Here is a 22,730-nt window from a genome sequence, read left to right as displayed (position 1 = left end):
TCAAGCAAGGCTTACATTAAATCCAAAGAAAACCACATTTGCCACTGATCATATTGAATACTTGGTGTATACCATCCGTTCAAGGGTCATATAACCCCAGATCAGTAAAGTTGAGGCCAAACAAAAGATCCCGAAACCGACAACGAAGAGGGAAATGAGGTTATTCCTGGGACTTGTAGGATATTATCACAAGTTCATCCCATGGTTTTCTGTCATTGCAAGCCCTCTCACTGACCTACTGTTCAACAAGTATCCCACGAAATGCGTGCCTTGGATGGAAGTACAGGAACACAGCTTTCAATCATTGAAATACGTGTTATGTACGGCTCCTCTTGTGGTTTGCCCCAATTTCTAAAGGACCTTTGTATTGCAAACTGATGCCACGGGCCTTGGATTGGGAGCTGTCCTCTCCCAACCTGATCATCAAGGGGACCTGCATCCCTTATTGTATTTGAGTCACAAATTATTCCTAAGGTATCTGCACTACCTCACCATAGGAAAGGAGCGCCTTGCCACCAAGTGGCCTATGGAACCCCTACAATATTATCTTCTAGGACAAACTTTTATCTTATGCATTGAACATAAGCTGCTCACTTTGCTAGCTCCTCAGAAAGACATGTACGCTAAGATACTGTGGTGGTTCCTGGCTCTGCAACCTTTATTGTTTCAGGCTTTACATGTGCCCGGGAAGTTGCAGGGTAGTGTGGACTTCCTGTCCCACTTTACAGTCATTGAATGGCACCTGTGTCCATTCTTGGAGGGGGTCAGGGTAGTCGGGAGGAAGCCCTGGCCAGGGATTCCAGCATGGCTGACACCGCTAACCCAAAAGCATTGAAGGGCAGCCTTCTAGTTGTTCCCCAGAACGTCAGCGGGTCACCTGCAAAGACTGGTGCCCATAACCAGGAAGTGCTGGAAGCATGGAGAAGTGATGAGGGAGCTGCGTCTATGTGGGTTTGCCCAGCTGTTAAGGGGACGACACCAGAGGGACACCTCAAACCGGGAGGAGACATTCAGAGCAAAATGAGCACCAGCCCTACCCACCGCGTCCTGAGGCGAGAACGGCGAGCATAATGCTGGAGAAAAGGAAGATGGGCCAACTGTTTGATGCAGGGACGTCAAGCCGAGTACCGGAGGCAATGAAGCCGGGTCAACTGTGGCGGAGGAGGACACCTAACAGGAAGAATGCGCACTGCTAGAGGCAAATGAACTCCGTGGCCAGACGGGGCAGGAGGACGCTGTGGTTCCTGATGCCCATGCCCCGGTGGGCAGTGGACCCAGGCAAGTACCGCTGTTGCGCTTGGTGTCACTACAGAGGTGGTGGTTGGGGGTACGGCTACCCATTTGATGAAAACCTGGTGTGGAAGGCGCGGGCACAAGAGCACCATTCCACGCAAGGTGACGGGCACTAGTGGTTTAGCAGGGAGGGTAAAAAACAAGTTACTTACCTGTACACTGTGGTTCTCCAGTATTGATATCTTTCACAGATTCATATGCTTAAATCTCCCTCGTTGTCATGATGGGAGCCCCACGGTATTTTTAAAAAAACGCAGTCCTGTGTAAATAAAGTAAAAGTATGCAAAGAGATTCCCAGGCATGTCACTATAAGCGCTGCTCTGACTTAACCACATATAGATAGAAGCCCATATGTTAGAACATGTACATCTTAAATTTGGACAGACAAATTGATAAAATCATTAAAACAAGTTCTTTTATTTTTGTATTATTAAAAACACTGTAAAAATACTTTCCTAAAAAAGTATACAATAGCTAATCAAGGAAATCAATTACACCCCACACCGTGCAATCCTATACATGAGACACATTCGCATATCAAATCTAACAAGAAATCTTGTTACTATTGCGATCAAATATGCTTAACACAGAGAGACCAAGACAGACAGTCAATTTTTGTCATTATTTTGACACATCCGTATAAAAATAACAGAATGCTACTCTTTGGAACAATTAAATTCTACTGTATCTCAAAGACGAAGCCGTTGGTACGAATTGTGTCCAGCACTAGCGTCGACGCGTTTCGATGGTTGTTATTATTAGTCCATCTTTATCAAGACAATCATATTATCTCTCTTTGTATGGGCACTGGTTGGTTGCCGTAGTTGATAAATAAAGTAAAAGACATAAGGAAAGCAATTGACATTGTTAACCAATTCACATTGTTTTAATAGACCCACTCCGCCAATCAGAGGCAAGACCCTAGACCACTCTTCCCCTGCAGAGCCACAATACCGCAGATTTCGAGCAGGAGTGTAACATGCATATCCATGAGGTATCAAAGAAGTGAGCCTATACAGGGAGGTGGGTGGGTTGCATGTGAATCTATGAAATATATAAATACTAGAGAACCACAGTGTACAGGTAAGTAAAAAAAAAATTCTTGAGTATTGAATCTTTCATAGATTCACATGCTTGAATCAGAGTAGCTTGAAGTAAGCAAAGAACGCATGGAGAAGGGTTAGGTGAAAACCACTCCTTAAAAAACTAAATACCTTGTGAATAAACAACAAACTAAGTACAAATAGTGGAGATATAAGCAACAATGATACATTACCAGAAAAATATTGCAGGTAAATAAAGAAACAAGAATGTGTACATAATTGAAACAGGCGACGCAAAAGTGCCTGGCCAACAGCAGCATCTGCTTTCCATGCTGAACCCAAACTTTGGTGTTTGGTGAATGTATGAGCATTTGACCATGTTGCTGCTTGGCAGATGTCTGGAAGCGATACTCGATCAAACAAGGCTGTGGATATGGCCACCATTCCTTCTGAATATGCAGCAACCTTCTTGGATAGCTGTCTTTCCACCTTGTGCCAGTTTCCTCTAACAAAAGCAGCTACTGGTGCCATGCACTTTGTGAAAATTCTGGGAGCTGACCGTAGGCCAAAAAGAAGGACCTTGAACTGGTAGTGGCACCCTACCACCTCGAACCTCAAGAACCGTTGATGTTTTATGGTAATGTGAAAATATGCATCTAAGACTTTGAGAGATGTAATGAAATCCCCTTTGTTGAGCAACAACAGAATTTTTTGAAGAGACAGCATTCCTCATTAGCTCCCTTTGAGAGAAGCAGCGATATCTCCTGTTTCAGGAGAGAGAGAGGCGTTGATGCTTCCTCTTGGGAGGCAGATGATGTGGGGATTTTGAACAAATTGCAGGGGGTGACCCTGATGTATAAAGTCGAACACCCATTTGTCTGTTTTGATGGACTCTCATTAGGTGTAACAAATGGAGAGATTGTGGTTCGAGGGTTGATGGTGGTACGAGGGGACTAGTGCCTGAGAAATGTCACTGTTTCCTTGCAGAGTCTTGGACCTTTTCCCCGTCCTGGGGTTGCCTTCGCATTGGCTGCCTTGAGTATGTATATGAGGAAGACCTGCACTGTTGCTGCCCAAAGTACTGGGGTCAATATCATTGCTGTGCATACGGCTGATACCTATATGATTAATAAGAGGGTCTCTGTACATATTGCCTTCTTCCTCCATGAAAAGGCTGAAAATGCCTGTTGCAGCGTTCCTAAAGAGCGTGCTATCTCAGTAACAGCCTGGATGGCCTTGAGAACATCATCTACATGTTTTCCGAACAGATTTCCCCCATCTAAGGGCATATCTAAAATTTTAACTTGAACCTCAGGAGGGGACAAGGTGGCCTTCAACGAGTTCTGTCAGCGCAGACGAACAGCACCCGCTATCTGCCTGAAAACGATGTCCATAGCCGTGTCTATGGTCTCAGAGGATGCTTTGGCACCCCCTTCCAAGACTTCTCTTGCTTCTTTTTTTCTTACCCTCTGGGAGATGAACTAGTAGAGGACAAGGACAGACCACATTTGGCAGTCATAGCGACCCAGGATGGCTAATGCATTTGATGCCCTGATGGAGGTAGCTGCCATATCTGCAAAACGCTTGCCAATATTGCAAAGCCTACTTCCCTCCTTCTCTGGAGGCACCGAATAGGGGGCAAATGGATTCCTGGAACACCTTTGTGCAGTTTGCATTACCACATAGCCTGGGCGTGGATGCCCTATCAAGCAGGCTGGGGAAGAGCCTGATGCTTTGTACTTCTTGTCCATGCATGGAACCACAGCAGTGACCGAAGCTAGGTTTTTCATCAATTTTAGGACTTCCTCCCAAATACAGTTGACAATTGGTATTGATTTTACTGATTTTGATGCCGAGTTCGTAGAGTCATAGAGAAAACATTCCGTTTGTTCTACTGGGAGAGGAAAATCAAATCTTTTTGATGCACTCTAAAATATGTCATGAAAATCACCAGTGTCTTCAGGAGGGTAACTCACTTGGGAAGGTGCAGGTGATGGTGAAGATGAAGCGACTTAATCATCCTATTCCTAACCCACTGTACCTGGGTCTTGCACTCTCTAAGTAATCATCCCTAAATGGTGACGGAAGGAAGCACTACTCTGGACTCTTGTGTGCGAACAGGCACTGGGCTTTTAGGTAGAAGTGTCATATCTTTTACATCTGTGCAACACGGAGCAAGAGGAACAGGCGCTGCTGTTTCTGGAAAGCACTTATAATAATCATTAGCAAATACAAGGAGATGATGGACGGAGCGCTGAAACTTTTCAGACACTCACCCCCAGTCACAAATCTAGGTTGAATCCATCATCGTTCTTTAGCTCACTTCGCCACCCCAGTTCAGACCCAGCTATATGCAATCAGTCTTGACCCTGTGACTCATGGGAACAGTCCAGCCTGAACTGCCAAGCCAGATCTTCCCTGGAAAGGAAACAAGCATCCTGGGACCGGTTTCGGGGTAACACCCCTCATCAGCCAGGCTAGCTTGAATCCAGTGGTAAAGTGTGCAAGGGACCCACGTCTGAGCATACCCTGCCAATTTAGGATCAAGACTGATTTGCTTATGGCTGGTTTCAAACTGGAAAGGCATGGGGAGCAAAAAAAATGATGCATTTAGGCCCAGATTTCTGTACTGGGGTGAATGTACGACATTGTTCTGCATTCTGTCCATCAACTGTTCTTTTTGCATTTGTCACCCCGAGTGGGATGGGTATGCCCAGACGTGGGTCCTGTGCTCTCCATGTCACTGGAGTCAAGCTATCCTGGCTAATGAGGGGTGAAACCCTAAAACCGGTCCTGGGATGCTTGTTTCCAGTCCACAGAGGACCTGGCCTGGTATTTCGGGCTGGACGGTTCCCATTTGTCACCCAATTTAGCTCACAAGGCCACCAAGATTTCTCTGCACAAGGACTACAGCTTGATTGGCAAAGCAGTAATGCACTCTTCATGGTGGCCCCCTCTGGCATATGGGGTCGCCAACTTTAACCCCTACACTGGCAATGGCCCAATCGGTGCAGCAGCCACTTCCTCACATCTCACTACAGGGATCCCTCAATGAACCTTGCTCTTTTTAAGCATTCTACTTTTTCTCACAGGCACACTAGTCTTGGCAAACATGAAGTTATTGGTGTGCAAGGCTCCACGGCAGGTGGTCTTAGATTTCCCTGACATGGAAATGTGATTGATTGTCTGAGTCTTTAAGGTTTGTGCTGGGGGGATGCTTCCTTTTTAAGTGCCCACTCTTTTGTCCTGCCCTTCCTCCAGAAAGGAGCCTGTCACTACAGGTGCAATTCCAAATTTGAAAGCCCCACAACACAGGTCACAGGAGTGACTAGACTTTAACACCTGGATGTCAGCCACAGTGATATGTGCATCACAGGGTTATCAAAGGGCCTCAGCCCTACTCTTTGTGATTCTCTTATCAGTTCAATCGCCTTCCTAAGATATGCCTGGTGCTTTTCCAGTGACCTCTCTCAGAATCAAGGAGCGCCCTTTGAAATATACTTAAGAGCCTGGCTCTTCCTTCTGGTACTGTGTGCCCCACCAAAGTCTCAGGAATGGAGCAATCCAAAAATCTGTTGGGGGGAATTCTTACCTTCCCATACTCTCTTCCAGTCAACCCTGGATATCCCAAAATAGAAACCAGAGTTTTCCAACATATATCCCCATCACATGAATGCAACCACACATGTGCTGCAAACCACTACATGCTAACTTAATATAGGCTAAGGGTGAGTTAAGAATGGAGCAGTGGAACTTTACACGGCTGGGCCTGTAAGCCTTACTCCAGTGTCACAGGAGAAAAGGCCTGTTCACTCCTACTAATCACTATATGGTAGTCTGCCACCACCGCACTTGTGCTACAGCACTTCTGGTAAAGTCAGTAGCCTGTCACCACCGTGAAGGTAGCACCTTGGGCACCCAACCCCATCCAAAAAAAACGAAATCTGTCATGGCACACATTGATGATCCGTGTTTGTTCATGACTAAAATGTCAGCACCAAGGATCCAGATATCATTGCAGCTTAACATAGAAGCAGCACAGGTGTTACCCAAGTTATTGGCTGGAGTGTAAATTTTGGATTAAAGTGAATTTTGGGATGCGTTCAGTGGAATGTTGAGCTTAGTTGCCCTTCTTTCAAAAACGTCATGAAAGGTGAAAATATCACCCATAGGTGATACCATGGACAACGAACCAGAAGGAAATGTAGGTGTACACAATAAAACATAAATGCACCAATGTCTCTTGTGGAATTTGAAAACATTGCAACAGGATACACTTCCAGGTGAGCTGTGTGCTAATCAAATTAACATAACGTAATCCAACAAAACATAACACAACGTAACGTGACATTTCATGACATGACATAGCACAGGCTTCCGCATTCTCTTTGTTTGTGATGAAGGTAGATCTACAGACAAAGGATTGCTTAGGGCCAAATGAGACAACTTAAGAATTGCCTGGCATGTCTATATGTTGACGATTACCACACTTATGAATGAGTGAGACATCTAAAAAATATTTTATTGTTTTACCAGATAAACACACAGTGAAGCAATGTTGCATGTACCTTTGTTAATTATCCATGGTTCACGAATTGCATACATGTTACCCTTTGTGTTAATTTAATACTCAATGTCAAAAGTGGCCTGGCACTGAGCAAGACACTACACTAATAATGATTTCAAAGCCAACCCACTCAGCATCAAACTGGAGCGAGGACATGTCAGGAATTGAATCAGTCGTATAAGTTTCCCTGAAGGTATCACAGCAGATATGAACAATGGCAGAAGTCAACGAATGCTGCTATGGGAACTTCATCAAATGGAACAACACTTTCCTCACAAGAAGATTTGAAAAGCTCTTAACTAGGCCTAATTTAGCTCACAGTTGAAAGGCTGCTCTATCAATCAACGTATAATAAGGTATATTTTTGCAAATGTCACGTTCCTCTGTAAATTGACTACCAGGAAGACATTTCATATATCAAGTTTATGTTTCCATTATTACCTTAAAGGGCACCCGGCAACAGAACCAAAAATGGTGCCTTAAAAGCACAGCTGAGGTAAGTGAAATATTCAGAAAAACTAGAAGTGAAAATATGGAAAGTGTATAGCTGTGTGTTCACAGATCTTAGCTCCACAAAGGCAAATATTGAAATGAGAGAGCTAACAGACAATGTACAGCACTGTACAACCTGAATGCAACATACTACCATTCGAATCCCATGCTCTGCTTTCTCATTTTTTAAATCTTAGAATTAAAACAGAGGACTCTGTTGAGTTGATTTACTTAGCTAGTTTTGATATCTTTTTTGAGTATTGATTGAAAAAACAGAAGACAGAAAATATTTCATTAAAAGAGGAAGAAGCAATCTAAGTTTCTGAATATTAAAAAACATCTGTTAACAGAGAACACGTTTCCACTGTTCCAAGGATTGTTTTCAACCTTGCAACAATCACATAATGTGCAACCTTTTCAAAGAAAAAAGTGTTAAGGTCATTAATACTCTGGGTAACAATCACTAAGATGCCACTCTAAAACTGCTTTCAAAACTTTTTGCTACAGAATAAGCCATTACGTAAGACTACAGTAAGTCAACAATAACACAGCAGAAGCTATCATGGAAAAAATCAAGTACATTAGAAACTGTGGTGGATTTACATGCAAACATGAGGGGCCTTTAAGCTTGCCAACAAGCACTACAAGTTTAGTACATGCACAGGAATGAAGTACACATCATAGTGGTTTATTAAAGTGACAAATTTAACAGGGTAGAAAAGAGGTATAAAGAATTGTAGAACTGTACACGTGTTGAATAACATTTAAGTGTGTGCCTAGAATGCCCACACAACTCAGTAATACAGATAAGCTGGTTATTCTTCTCAATTTACCTGTTTTGAGACAAGGAGAGAGTCTGGAGTAAAGGAAGCCAACATGAAGAAAAAACTTCTAGTGCTGTAACACTGTTATCATCAAGGTACAATTCTCGTAACAGTACATGGTTCTCTAAAATAGGAGGCTGAAAAAAACAGTTATTTTTTCTGTTAATCAATATAAATGTGTAGAAAAAATCATCTAAAGTTCAGAATCATGCAAGCCTCACCTGGTTATAATACAATAGTTCATTCTTTTATTTTTATTGACCCTAGAAGAAGGTCAAAGTCTTCTCCTTAAAAGCAAACACTTTGTCTTTCAATTTCTTGAACTGGATATTTTGCAATGATGTCCTACTAATCATTGTCACATATGAGAGTTATCTGTATGTTAGCAATTGTCCTCTTAATCAAAGTTCCAAACTCATGAAGAATCTAATGAAGGTACACCAGACTAGAACATGGACGGTTTATTATAAAAAAACAAGTTGACAATTTGCAAGCTCTAAATAACATTTCAAGTGAAATTTGTAGTCCTTACTTTTGAAGAAATACATTTTAGGGCGTAAAATTAATTAATTTTCCCTAAATAAGTGTCAGTTGGTGAATGAAAGTCACGTTTCAAATCAGTAAATAGTTATTCCTCCTAGGTATGTTAATTAGCAATAACCAATAGGATACTGTATGGAGGTCAAATGGGTACCTTATCGACTTAAAATACATATTTAAATCAAATTATGTTTTAAGATCTGAAAAAGCACCAACGAAAAATATATTCAATTGTTTCGCCAAACAAAACATATGAGTAAAAGTTGTATGGGACTAAGTTGCTACTATTGAATGGCTATCAACATCACAGCACTTTCGGTGACCCACACCATGTCAAAACTTCAGTTCCATTTAAAGGTCACGGAGGGACCAGAATTTTCTTGGATAAAGAGAGGTTCAATGGGACTGTCATCGCAAAAGATAGCAATGATCAAAATCTACAATTACATGAAAGAAACTTTAGTTTTTCACCATGGAACCTCAATTAATGATGACCATTATGCTGAGTCATTAAATATACCTGTAAGGGAGGAGGGGAAAAAGAGTAATATAACACGGTTCTGAGCAAAGAAAACCTCATCTAAGAATTCATTTTGGAATAAAATTCAATATAGAAGTATTTGCAAAAGATAAGGACTGGTCCCCATGTAGCACTTCACATTTCAGAAACAGGGATGTTCCCAAACATTTCTGCAATTGCTGCATTTTCTTTAGTGAGTGATCTCAATGGGTTTATGCAAGTGGACAATAGGAATCTCGGGAACTTAAGCAAATGCAAAAAACTATTCATCTATATATGGTATTTTCACAATAAGCCCCTGCAATAAGTGTGGCATTTGAAAGAAAAAAAGATTGCTTTTAATGCCTCATATGTTTTAATTTATCTGCATAATGCATTAGAGTCTGCATAACATAACGTGTAAGGACTCTTCTGCTTGATTTGTAAACAAACTAGGTTAATGACCCTGGTTTAATGTAAATGCAACATCTAACATTTTCTTAAGGAGGAGAGGAAAGATTGGCTAACACAAAGAAAAGTCTCACTCCAATGAAAAGCTATATATGGTTCATCAATAGAAAAAGCCTGAATTGTATTACTGCACTAGTTGAACATGACTGGTTAAAACACGAACTTTTGTGAGATATGTTACACTTCTGACTGAAATATAGGTCCAAATGGAATCTACAGCATTTTTTAAGAACATAAGCTCACAAGAAGATGGTAGTCAACTAACTGAGGGAAAATATTAAGTAAACCATTTAAAATGGGCTCCTGTTATTCCCCATTCTTTTGTTGAGAGTACTGTTACTCCCCACATATTAATTTAGTAGTATTCTTCTGGTTTTAAGTAAAATATTCTGTTACACTGCACATCTGTATCCTTGGCCTTTGTGCTTGAAAAGTTTCTCAATTCTGGGTTGACTACAACCATGTGGGGGCACTGGATATTGAAATAACCTAGAGAAAGAAAAAGGGCACTGGCAAACAAAAAGAGGCTACAAAATACAGTGAACAAAGGTTACTTTCCTTTGTTTACACTGCATTTGAGAGGTCATGAGTGATGTCATCAGTGATGTCACTGATCATGTCGTAATATGTGAGGTCATAAGCAGTGCATTGCGGGGGCGCAAGTTATAGTTATCTCAGCTAACTAAAACTGCTGCATTTCACTGGTTTTGTATGAGTGAAACCTGAGTCGAACTATAACGTCCCTGTAACCTTTGTTTTTTTCAGTGAATATGACTATGAATATATATATATATGTCAGTCCGGAAGAAGTTAAGAGTACAACCTGGTTAAACTACTATGTGGAATTCAGAAAATTTAGTAAGTTCAAGGTGTGCCTTTATGGCAAGAGTACAAAAGAGAATGACATACTACTACAGAAATGAAATGAGGAACATCAAGGGACAGCACACCTGTAACATAGATCACGCAGTATATATACTCTCCTGTCCCTGCGACCTGTTATATGTGGGAGGCACTACACTACAGGCGCACAAATGAATCCTGTGAAACATGAGGGAAAGAAAAAACAGAGAAAGAACTATCCTGTAGCAAGACATTTGGAGGAAAACCATACCAGCAATGCCAATATGTTATTCTACTTTGTAATTGATGCAATTCCTAAGAATACAAGAGGTGGAGACAGGGAGAAGGCCCTGAGATGTTTGTAGTCTAGATACATAATAGAATCGAATATGAAAATACTGACAAGGCTCAATTTAGAGGAAGATTTGCGCACCCATTTGTAACATCGCCGATAACATACCTCCCACTGGAAGTAAGCAGAGATAGGGCGATAATTGTAACTGTATTTTAATATGTTTTTAATTGCAAGGGTCACTTTTTGATGAGCACACATACATGCACTGTAGATCAGCATCAGTATGTGCTACTAAACATAATAGGATGTTTTAGGGATTTAGCTTTGGTGACAATAGTGACTTATGAGATAATCACCTTCTGGAATCAATTTGTAAGCCCACTGGGGCAAATTTCAAAGATGTACAATATGTCTAATATTATAATAGAATAGTTTTAACGTGCTAACCAATTGGGTTTTATGAGAAGTTTAGCTCTATTACAAACTGATGTGTGTTTGGTTTTAGGTATAGAAAGTTTAGCTATAAAGGATTATCTGAGTTTATTTAGTCATAATTCTTGAGATGTTTTGTTTTAATTGTTGCCGTTAATATAGGCGCGATGCACAAAGCACTTTAGGGGGGAAGCCTTGGGCGAAACTTGTATGAAGAAAAGTGTAATCAGCTTAAAGTTAAACACGTGTATATTTGGCATAGATGAACATTAGATATGCAAGGAAATGTCTAGTGTGCAAACTATGCAAATAAGGAGGAATACGGTAAAACAATATTGTTGTTCTAAATCAGCACAATGCCCCAGAGAAAGGATGTCTTCTATGTTCATTATCAGCGCAAATTAATGCACTTTGAGCATGGTCACAAATATTTGTTTTTTAAATTAATATATTTAGGACGGATGTTGTAGAAATGAAGTATAATTGTAACTCAATTTGTATATGCAAGAAATGTAAATTGAGGGAGAATATCAGAAGAGAGATGAATGCAACGCTAAGCTGCTGAGCTGTTATCTATGTTTACTAGATGTAAGCCGTAGAGCACTTTAAATACATGAATAAAAATGATGCCCTTTGTTTGTTAACAATGCAGCCGAAACATGTCAAGTGGTAGCACTGAACAAAATAAGATCTAAGAACACCCTGGAGGTGTGTGGATACATATATATATTTTTCACAGATAATAATGTTTAGAGGAGGTGCACATCTCCGCCTAACAAATATTTGGTAACGAAACACCAGCAAACAGGGCTGTAGATGCAGCAACTTTTCTGGTAGAGTGCACTTTAACCTTTGCAGTCAATGGCTTTCCTGCTTTGTCATGGCAAAACGTAATTACTGTAGAAATCCAATGAGCTATACTGCTCCAAGATAAAGCGCACCTTTTTCTAGGTGGAGCAAAAGAAATCAGAAACTGGTCCGATATTCTTTTACTTGATATCTTTTTATTGAAAAGCTTTGCACAAATCAACATAGCAGTGAAAGCTTTTGACTGTAACTGCATACCAACATCCATCTCGTCGTAGCCACGAGAATAGCAGGGAATAGATCACTGTAATGAGCAGAGAAAGCATATAATTATACATTCCCATATTCAACAGGATGACTGCAGGAAAAATTAGCAAGTTTGTAATCTTTGCATAAGCCAGTGATTAATACAAAACAATAGAACTTAGAAAACATAATACAGAATGTCAAAGAAGCAGAAAAAATGAGAGCTTGTGGTCAGGGAGGTCTTCAGGCTACAGTACAAGATAGGTGTTTGTAAGATGTGGTTAGCTGTTGGGTAGGGCCCAGATGAGAAGGGAGAATGGATGATGCACTTGTCAAAAGCGTCAGAGCCAAGTCTCCCACTCAGCTGTAACTCAGTTAAAGTACTGGAGCGCTTTAAGTTTGGGAGGATTGAAGCACGTGTATGTCAGGCGTGTGAAATAGTCAAGTAAAGGCTGCCAGATGCGAGTGAATTTAGTATCAGAATGTGCAATTCTATGTGGAAATAGCTCCATAGCCATAATATGCCAAAGGCGGGTAAACCATAAGGCCTCAGGGGGAGCACAGAGTCGCTTCCAAATAAGAGCGTTAAGCTGACTGGCAGCACCCAACATGTGGCCTGCCAGATGCCAATTTGTGTGTGTCATGGCCTCCAGGTTCGCAGAGCAGATTCCCAGTATCACTGTGAAATAGGAGGTAGGGCGGGGGAGCCCAGAACACTCTTAATGTGACCTAGGATTTCTTTCCAATAGGTGGAAATGACAGTGTATGACCACCATATGTGTTGAAAGTTGCCAGGGGCCAGGTTACCGCACCAGCAATAATCAGATGTGGTGCGATAAACGGTGCTCAGGTGTGTTGGTGTATACCATTGTGCCATCAGTTTGTATACTGACTCGCACTGCACTATACTGCGATAAGTCCTGAGGATGTCTCCTCCCCAGAGCATCTCCCACTGATTTTGGGAGATACCCTCAGTGGTTTCAGTTTGCCATTGTGATTGATACTTATGTAAACATGCTGGGCCCGAATGTTGAAGGACCTGGTAGGTACGCGATATTAAATCTGACGTGTCATTATTATAAGCTGTTTTAAAAGGAGTGAATTGTCTGGTCGCCCCTCGGAAATTTGTGGTATTTAGTGCCCAGTGGCGCAGGTGACAATATTGCAGCTGAGCCATTTCAGGTATTTAGAATTCCTGTTTGCACTGTACGAATGTTTTAATTGAGGTTCCCGTTAACAGGTCACGCAGAGTGCAGCAGTCGCCCTTCTCCCAACTGGGAAAGGAGTAGCGTTCCAGGGCTGGAGTGAAGTCCGGGTTTTAGGCAAGGGGAGTGTATGGGTAGGGAAATTTAGTGAGTCTACGTTTGAGTGTAATCTTATCCCAGATTTCAAGAACTGTCCTGGTGGGGGTTGCAATATAGCACTCCGCAGACATGCATGCTAAGGGAACCAAGCAAGGTCCCAAAGGGATCTGCATGCAACAGCCCGATTCACGTGAAACCAGTGCCTCTCGCTCTCCTGAACAGCCCATTCCAATATGAAATGGAGCAGTAATGCCCAATAGTAGTCAAGGAGATTGGGGCAAGAGAGTCCCCCCCAATCCCTGCCGAGCCTCAAGACAGAGTTGGAGAATATGGGTTGCATTCCCCCAAATAAAGGCATGGCTGTCCCGTTGAAGCCGTATGATGTCGTCCTGTGGGATAGAAGTGGGAAGTGTTGGAAACAGATAGAAGATTTTAGGGAGAATGGACATTTTGACAGTGTTAAGCCGTCCCATCCAGGGCACATGCAGACGCTACCACTGGCGGAGATTATGTTGGATAGATTTGCGATAAGATGCCCAATTAGCTTTCCTCCATGACGATAGAGTGGAGGTCAAATTGACACCCAGATATCGAATAGTATGCGGGCCCAATGAAAAGGTTCAAGATTGCGTATAGTGGATAGGTCCAGTTTGGAGATCATGAGATTCAAAGCTTGGGATTTGGACATGTTAATCTTAAAGCAGGACAACCATTCAAATCCGATCAGAGCATGAACTGCCGCAGGAAGAGATGTCGCTGGCTGGCTGAGTGTAAGCAATAGGTCATCTGCAAACATATTCAATTTATGATCGCACCCACCAAAATGAATGCCGACAATGTACTTTGTCTGCTGGATAGTGAAAGCTAGGGTTTCCACTTCTAGGGCAAATAGCAGGGGTAAGAGTGGCAACCCCTGTAGAGTGCCTTGCATCAAGTGGATGGGCTGCGTGTGTTGACCATTGACCCGAATAATAGCAGTAGGAGCTGTATAGGAGGCCATAATTCGAGATATCATGTTCAGCCCGAGACCTGTTCCCTCAACCACCGCTCTAGGGAACGGCCACCTAACCCTATCAAAAGCCGCCTCCGCGTCAAGCGAGAGAAGGCAGGTGGGAATATTATGGCGGTGGGTCTTCTCGGCAAGATAAGCAACCTGACAGATATTATCTACCACTTGTCAATTGCAGATAAAGCCAACCTGGTCAGGTGCGATAAGACCAGAGAGATAGGGTTTTAAGTGGTTCGCCAAGATCTTGGTGTAAATCTTGGCATTCATGTTTAAAAGTGCAATGGGATAATAGGAGGTGCATAGAGAGGGGTCCATGCGTGATTCAGAGGAAAATGAGTTAAAAAGCACTAGGAGGCAATCTTGGGTGAGATGAAGGAAGGCTCGGTAAAACCCAACTGGCAGTCCGTCAGAGCCAGGAGTTTTACCAACAGAAAAGCCCTGTAAAGCCTGCTGCAGCTCAGCGAGGGTGATAGGGGCATCCAGAAGTTCGGCATTGGCTGAGTCCAAAGGGTCCCACGAGTCAAGAAAGGAGCCTACGAGTGTATGTGAGGTATTGTCCTCAGAAAAGAGGTCTTGATAAAAGCCTGTTCAGTGGTGGCCCAGCAATCACTATACGTCTTAATCCTAGCTATATGTGTACAAGCATGTTGCTGGAATATTCTACAGGCAAGAAGCGCTCCCACCTTGTCCCCCCCTTCGTAATATTGCTGGTATAGAGCAAGGAGGGATTGTACTGCTTTATTTGTTCTATGGGCAAGCATTTGAACTCGCAACAACGCCAATTGCTTTCTATTGCGTTGGGAGGGGCAGAGTGATCAAGTCGCTTAAGAGCCTTAATCTCCAATGTTAAATTTGTCTCAACTAGTCTAGATTCCCTTGCTCTGGCTAATGCAATAGAGGAGATGACGCCCCTGATAGTGGCCTTAAAACCATCCCAGAGCGTGTGGTTGGAAGTCTACGAATTATCATTGAGCCCAAAATAATCCATGAGCCCTCTTTGAATATCGGAAACATCCACCGGGTCACTAATAAGGTGTGGAGGGAAAATTCCCTTGCTCTGGCTACTGTAATAGACGAGATTACCCCCGATAGTGCCCTTAAAACCAGAGTGTTTGGTTGGAAGTCTCCGAATTAACATTGAGCTTGAAATAATCCGTGATCCCTCTTTGAGTATCGGCAACATCCACCGGGTCCCGAATAAGGTGTGGAGCAAATCACCAACGCGATGGGCCCTGTCGCAATTTTTCGCCCCAGTCCAGGTCCCGGACAGCTTCAACTTGAGCATGATCAGATATTGAAATGTGAGAGATGTAGATAGATTCCAGCTTTTGGAGCAAAGAGTGGGTGGAGAAGAGGCGGTCTATCCTAGAATAAGATGTGTGTACATGTGAATAGAACGAGTTATCCCGAACGTCAGGGTGTTAACCTCCAAGCATCCACCAAACATAAGTCTTTTGAGCGCTGCCAACATCGCCCCAGTGCCCTGAAAGGAGGTGGCAGTGCAGTCAAGCTGGGGGTCCCACACTAGATTTAAGTCCTCACCCATGATCATGTTACCACTAACAGCCGTTAGTTGTTCCAGTTGTAAGTCCAGAAGGAAAAGGTATTGTGCCTGATGAGAGGAGCAAACATTTAAAAGCGCAAGTAGGCGAGAACCACAATGCATCTTAGTTTCACGTAGCGACCACTGGCATCCCTTATTGCCTTCAATATCTGAGTGCAGAAACCTGCCTTGCACATGATGGTCACTCCTGTTGTCTTAGAAAAGGAGTCTGCATATTTTCAGTGGAACATACGAGGAGCGTCCTCCCGCAAAAGGTGAGTCTCCTGCAGGAAGATAACAACGGGGTCCTGTAAAAAGAGATATCGCCATATTTGCCTTATCTTATTAGGGGACTTCAGTCACTTCACATTAAGTGAGCGTAAATTTGTAGGCCGTGTGGTGGTCATTGTATGAAGGTGTAAATGTAGTGAAGGGGCTAACCAGTATCCACATAAGAATATACCGGAAAGGAGTAAGTAAACAGCCCAACAGAAGCAGATTAGCCTCCTGGGCATAATTCGTAGACCAGGGCACAGTCAGGGGCAGTGCCATATCAACAGATTGTGTAACCAACTGGACCTGGGGTGTGGGGTAAATATCGATAGGAGCTAGACACTTGTGGGATGTATACGGAAACAATAAAAAAAGGCCTCCCAAGCAGTGTAGGCTACCTGAAACAAAACAAGCTTAGAGAAAAACCACAAACGTCATGAGGTCAACAGGGCCTAACAACTCCATTCAAGTCATGCCGAGGCCAGAAAATTAAAGAAGCCAGACACAACAGAAAAGTCACTCTCCAAGGGTGTGAATAGAGGGGGGGTGGTCATCCGTGACATGAATTCATTGAACAGCAGAAGGCACATTCTGCTGGAAAGCAGAGGAGAGAGCGAAGCAATATCCCCTGTAGGCATACATATACAAACACCTCCCACTCGTCTAACACTAATTCTATTCTGGCTACAATGAGCTCTATTAGGCTATCCCTTGGTTAAAGAATATCGAAAAAAGGGTCTTACAAAAATACATACATTTCTTTTATATTTATTATTTTCTCCTGTCTATTTTACAATCATATTTTTTCAATAGCTTTTTTTTTAATGGTAAAAGTACCATCATTTTCTGTGTCCATATGTACAATACAAATCAAAAGTGGTTAAACATATTAATAATTCTATTGAGGATACAAATTTGACATGATTAATGCAATAAATATATACAAAACAAAAATCTTAAATACATCCCCAAACTAAAATCACATTTATACTAACCTCTCATACAATCATAGCATACCATACACACTCATACACTCATCACATCACATTCATTAATTTCCAGCAAAAAATGGCTTGCTACTGAAAACACATGGTGAGAGTCCTTCATTAATATCCATGGTTCTGCCGCCAGCTGGAAAAAATCAGGCCGACGCACGTTTCAGTGGATATATGTGATTCAATCCACCTTCATCAGGACCGCTTGCTCTCTTTCATTTAATGCAGCAGGGGTTGGGTAGGGGATCATTTGGTCTGTAACCGGCTGGCTCCCTTTTCACATCGGTACATTCATATCTCTATCTTTTATTGCCAATTGGTCATTGACTATCCAATAGTTTTTAATGCTCCAAGTGTTATGATCACTTTTGTTCTCTTTATTGTCCTATGTTTGGTTGGACATGTCATCTGTTACATGGTCAGATATCGCAGTTATGCACAGTCTATTATTATTGTTTAACTGTTGTGTTATTTCCGTTTTTTAAAAGAGTGTAATGCCGCCCGGACTGCTGTCTGCCGAAAACCCATTTGCCATATCCCCTGTAGGCCCCAGACTCCCGCAGCCAGCAGAAGTCATAACATTTATTAAAGCAGAGACCCATGTGTGACAGTGAAATGACCATGGACCTCAAGATCAAAAGTTTCCTGTCTGAGGGCACTCAAAATTTCAGTCATTAGGGTAGATTAATGGAATACATTATTCTGTGGAACCATACAGCTCCAAAAATTCCAGAGCATGTTCGTTTGATTGGGGCCTTGGCTAGTCCTGTTAGATAAGGCTCAGAGGAAGATGGGATAGGGGCACTGAAACAGATCACACAGAGCCTGTGGCCAATGGAATTGGGGAGAGCTTCTTATCCTTATGGCAGAGATGCTAAATAATGTCCTTTTTTTTTTTTCCTGAGAGGCTGTGACCTTATGGTTTTAATCAGTGTGGAGTGGCGGAACCAAGGACCTGATGGGTCGCAAGGATTCCCTGGAAAGTGTCTGTGTGGGTGACGCAGCTCCTCCAGGTGGATCTGCCTGAAGCTTGAGTAGTTGTTTAGCTTCTGTTAGTGAGCAGATAACTTGTCTTTTGTCCTCTCAAGTGAACATGATAACCAATTGATGGCCCCATTGATAACGAATATTAAATTCCCGAAATTTGTCTGTGACTGGCGGGAAGTCAATTGTTGTTTTTGCATTTGTCACCCCGAGTGGGATGGGTATGCCCAGACGTGGATCCCGTGCTCTCCATGCCACTGGAGTTAAGCTATCCTGGCTGAAGAGGGGTGAAACCCCGAAACCGGTCCCAGGATGCTTGTTTCCAGTCCAAGGAGGACCTGGCCTGGCAGTTCGGGCTGGACTGTTCCCATGAGGCACAGGGTCAAGATTGATTTGCATATGGCTGGGTTCAAACTGGAATGGCATGGTGAGCAAAAAAAACGATGAATTTAAGCCCAGATCTCTGTAGTGGGGTGAATGTATGACATTGTTCTGCATTCTGTCCATCAATTGTTGTTTTTGCATTTGCCACCCCGAGTGGGACGGGCATGCCTAGACGTGGGTCCCGTGCTCTCCATGCCACTGAAGTTAAGCTATCCTGGCTGAAGAGGGGTGAAACCCTGAAACCGGTCCTAGGATGCTGGTTTCCATTCCAGGGAGGCAAAGGGTCAAGACTGATTTGCATACGGCTGGGTTCAAACTGGAATGGCATGGTGAGCAAAAAAACGATGGATTTAAGCCCAGATCTCTGTACTGGGGCGAATGTATGACACTGATTTGCATTCTGTCCACCAATTGTTGTTAATGCAGTCATAGGTGCAATGCTCACGTGCATAGGGGTGTTGCCACTGCTTATTGGATTCCCTAAGCTCTCAAGCATAAAGTTACCTACGGATTTGACATTTACCCTACAATATATAGTATTCACATACATTTTGGGAATACCTCTATTGCTCTCACTCTGTGTACAGGAGGTGCAGACTACCGTTGGTTTGAAAAATAGCAAGGTTTCAAAACTGTTTTTATTTCTTGTTTCTCTTTAGTTACAATATGTTTCCACAAAGTGTATTCCCTTTCAGTTCCTGAAAATGGGTAATACTCATGGCATAATGTCACACTTTATGCAACACTTACATCTGGTTCATTTAGACATATGTTTGTAAGGGTAGGCAGGTGTTTGGAACATTTGTAATGTTTGCCCCTGTGGTATCATTGTGTGATTTGTCATTTCATCTGCATTACTTTTCCAAACCCACACTTTTGAGATGCCTCGGTGTACATCCACTTTTATTCATATAGGTGGCACTTAGGACTGCCTTCACCCTGCACATTTTTTGGAAATTCAGTAAGTATAAGCAACATCGCATGCATGGCTGGCTTGTTACTCATCACTGAGATACATAGGCATAAGTACCACTTTTTACATGTCACATTTGCCCTCTTTGTAAATCGGGCCTTGGCTGTCTAGAAACATGTGAATATCATTGATTGTCAGAGATAATGTAGCAAGGGCAATAATGGTCATAAAACAAAGGTGAGGAATCAATCAGTACATTTGTAGAGCGCACTACTCACCCGTGAGGGTCTCAAGGCGCTTGGGTGGGGGAGGGGGTGCTGCTACTGTTCGAATAGCCAGGTCTTGAGGAGCCTCCTGAAGGTTAGTAGGTCCTGGGTCTGCCGTAGGAGGATGGGGAGGGTCTTCCAGGTCTTGGCGGCAAGGTGGGAGAACGTTCTGCCACCGGTGGTCGCTCTTCGGATGTGGGGGACGGTGGCGAGGGCGGCGGAGCGGAGCTGTCAGTTCGGAGTGTAGAAGGTGAGTCGCCTGTTGAGGTATGCCGGTCAGGTGGTGTGGAGTGCCTTGTGTGCATGGGTAAGGAGCTTGAAGGTGATGATCTTGTTGACGGGAAGCCAGTGCAGGTCTGTGTGACTGTGGCGCAAGATGCTGAGGATCAGGCGAGCAGAGGCGTTCCGCATGCGTTGTAGTCGTTTCAGGAGTTTGGCCGAGGCACCTGCGTAGAGGGCGTTTCTGTAGTCTAGCCTGCTGCTGACGAAGGCCTGGGTGACCGTTCTCCTTGTTTCGGTGGAGATCCACCTGTAGATCTTGCGGAGCAAACGGAGGGTGTTGAAGCAGGAGGAAGAGACGGCGTTGACTTGTTTGGTCATGGAGAGTGTTGAGTCGAGGATAAACCCCAGGTTGCGTGCGTGGTCGGTGGGTGTTGGTGCTACTCCCAGTGCAGACGGCCAGCAGGAGTCGCCCCAGGCTGAGGAGGTGGAGCCGAGGATGAGGACCTGTGTCTTGTCTGAGTTCAGCTTCAGACGGCTGTTATTCATCCACTCGGCGACGGCTTTCATTCCTTCCTGGAGGTTGGTTTTGGCGGTGAGGGTGTCCTTGGTGAGGGAGAGGATCAGCTGAGTGTCGTGGGCGTAGGAGATGATGTTGAGGTCGTGCAGTCGAGCGAAGTGGGCGAGCGGTGCCATGTAGTCGTTGAACAGTGTCGGGCTGAGGGATGATCCTTGGGGTACGCCGCAGATGATCTCGGAGGCTTCAGAGCGGAAAGGGGGGAGGCAGATGCTCTGGGTTCTGCCGGAGAGGAAGGAGGTGGTCCATTCCAGAGCCTTGTCTTGGATCCCTGCGTTGTGGAGGCATGTGCGTAGGGTGCGGTGGCAGACAGTGTCGAAGGTGGCTGATAGGTCCAGGAGGATGAGGGCAGCGGTTTTACCGTTGTCCAGCAGGGCCCTGATGTCATCGGTGGCGGCGATGAGGGCAGTCTCGGTACTGTGGTTGCTGCGGAACCCAGGTTGAGATGGGTCCAGGATGTTGTTCTCCTCGAGGTAGCGGGTCAGCTGTCTGTTGACGGTCTTCTCGATGACCTTCGCCGGGAGCGGGAGCAGGGAGATGGGCCGGAAGCTCTTGAGGTCCCTCGGATCCGCCTTGGGTTTCTTCAGTAAGGCGTTGATCTCGGTGTGCTTCCAGCTCTCCGAGAAGGTCGCGGTCTCGAAGGAGAGTTGATGGCCTTGCGGAGGTGGGGTGCGATGGTGGCGCTAGCTTTGTTGAAGATGTGGTGTGGGCATGGGTCTGACAGAGAGCCGGAGTGGATGGTGTTCATGATTTTGATGGTGTCGTCGCCGTTTATGTTGGTCCAGGTGAGTAGGGGATCGATGCGGGTGGTGGCCGCGGGGTCTGAGGTGTCGGTGGCTTTTGGGGTGGTCAGGTTGTTGAAGCGGTCGTGGATGTCTGCGATCTTGTGATGGAAGAAGGTGGCGAGGGAGTCGCACAGGTCTTGTGATGGTGGGATGTCGTTGGTGTTGGGGTTGGAGAGTTCCTTCACAATGTTGAAGAGCTCTTTGCTGTTGTGCGCGTTGTCGTCGAGTCGGTCCTTGAAGGAGGCCTTTTTGGCGGATCTGATGAGGTGATGGTGTCTGTGGATGGCGTTCTTGTGGGCTGCGTAGCTGTCAGGTGTCTGTTCACGGTGCCATTTCTTCTCTAGTGTATGGAAGTTTTGTTTGGAGGCCTAGAGGTCTGCGGTGAACCAGCTGGCTTTCTTGTTGGTGTGTCTGTTGGAGAGTTTATTGATCGGGCGAGAGTGTTGGCGCAGTTGTCGATCCAGCCTCTGAGGTTGCGGGCGAGGGTGGTGTTTAGCTGGTCTTCGGTGATTTTGCTCCAGCTGCGGCGGGGAATCTGTTGAGTGCGGTGGTGCATGGTGGGTTTCCAGAAGGTGAAGTGGATGCAGCGATGGTTGGTCCAGTGGAGTTCGGTGGTGTTGCTGAAGGTGACGTGGGGGCTTGCAGAGAAGATGGGATCCAGTGTGTGGCCGGTGGAGTGGGTGGGCATTGTGACGGGCTGTCTGAGTCCGAGGTTGGCGAGGTTGTCAATCAGGGTGGTGGAGTTGGTGTCGTTATTGTTCTTGAGGTGGAAGTTCAGGTCTACGTGGAGGATGTAGTCTGTGGAGGCAAGAACGTGCGTGCTGACGAAGTCGGCGATGGAGTCGCTGAACTGAGGCCGGGGTCCGGGGGTTCTGTAGACGAGAGTTCCTCTGAGTGTGGTTTTGGGATTAGTGTGGATCTGGAAGTGCAGGTGTTCGGCGGTGCTGAAGGTGTCGTCAGTGCTGGTCAAGAGCCTGAGGGTGTTCTTGTGGATGATGGCAATTCCACCTCCTACTCCGTTGGTGCGGTCCCTGTGGGTGATCTTGTAGCCATCCGGGATGACTATGTCGGGTGCCGAAGAGGCGTTCATCCAGGTCTCTGTCAGGAAGGCGACATCCAGGGAGGA

The 22,730-nt window shown here is 44.3% G+C and overlaps 1 protein-coding gene across 1 annotated transcript in view; it reads right to left on the bottom strand.

Annotated features, from left to right (window-relative positions):
* LRRIQ1 (leucine rich repeats and IQ motif containing 1) overlaps positions 1 to 22,730 on the bottom strand; it is a 1,142,626-nt gene that overhangs the window by 777,535 nt on the left and 342,361 nt on the right. Inside the window, exon 11 of the mRNA XM_085653925.1 lies at positions 8,229 to 8,356. Within this exon, the coding sequence (XP_085510051.1) occupies positions 8,229 to 8,356 (128 nt within the window). The remainder of the gene's footprint in view (positions 1 to 8,228; positions 8,357 to 22,730) is intronic.

The sequence above is a fragment of the Triturus cristatus genome, chromosome 4_1 (assembly GCF_964204655.1).
Source record: "Triturus cristatus chromosome 4_1, aTriCri1.1, whole genome shotgun sequence".
Classification (NCBI taxonomy): domain Eukaryota; kingdom Metazoa; phylum Chordata; class Amphibia; order Caudata; family Salamandridae; genus Triturus; species Triturus cristatus.
This window is presented reverse-complemented; position numbering and strand designations above follow the sequence as displayed.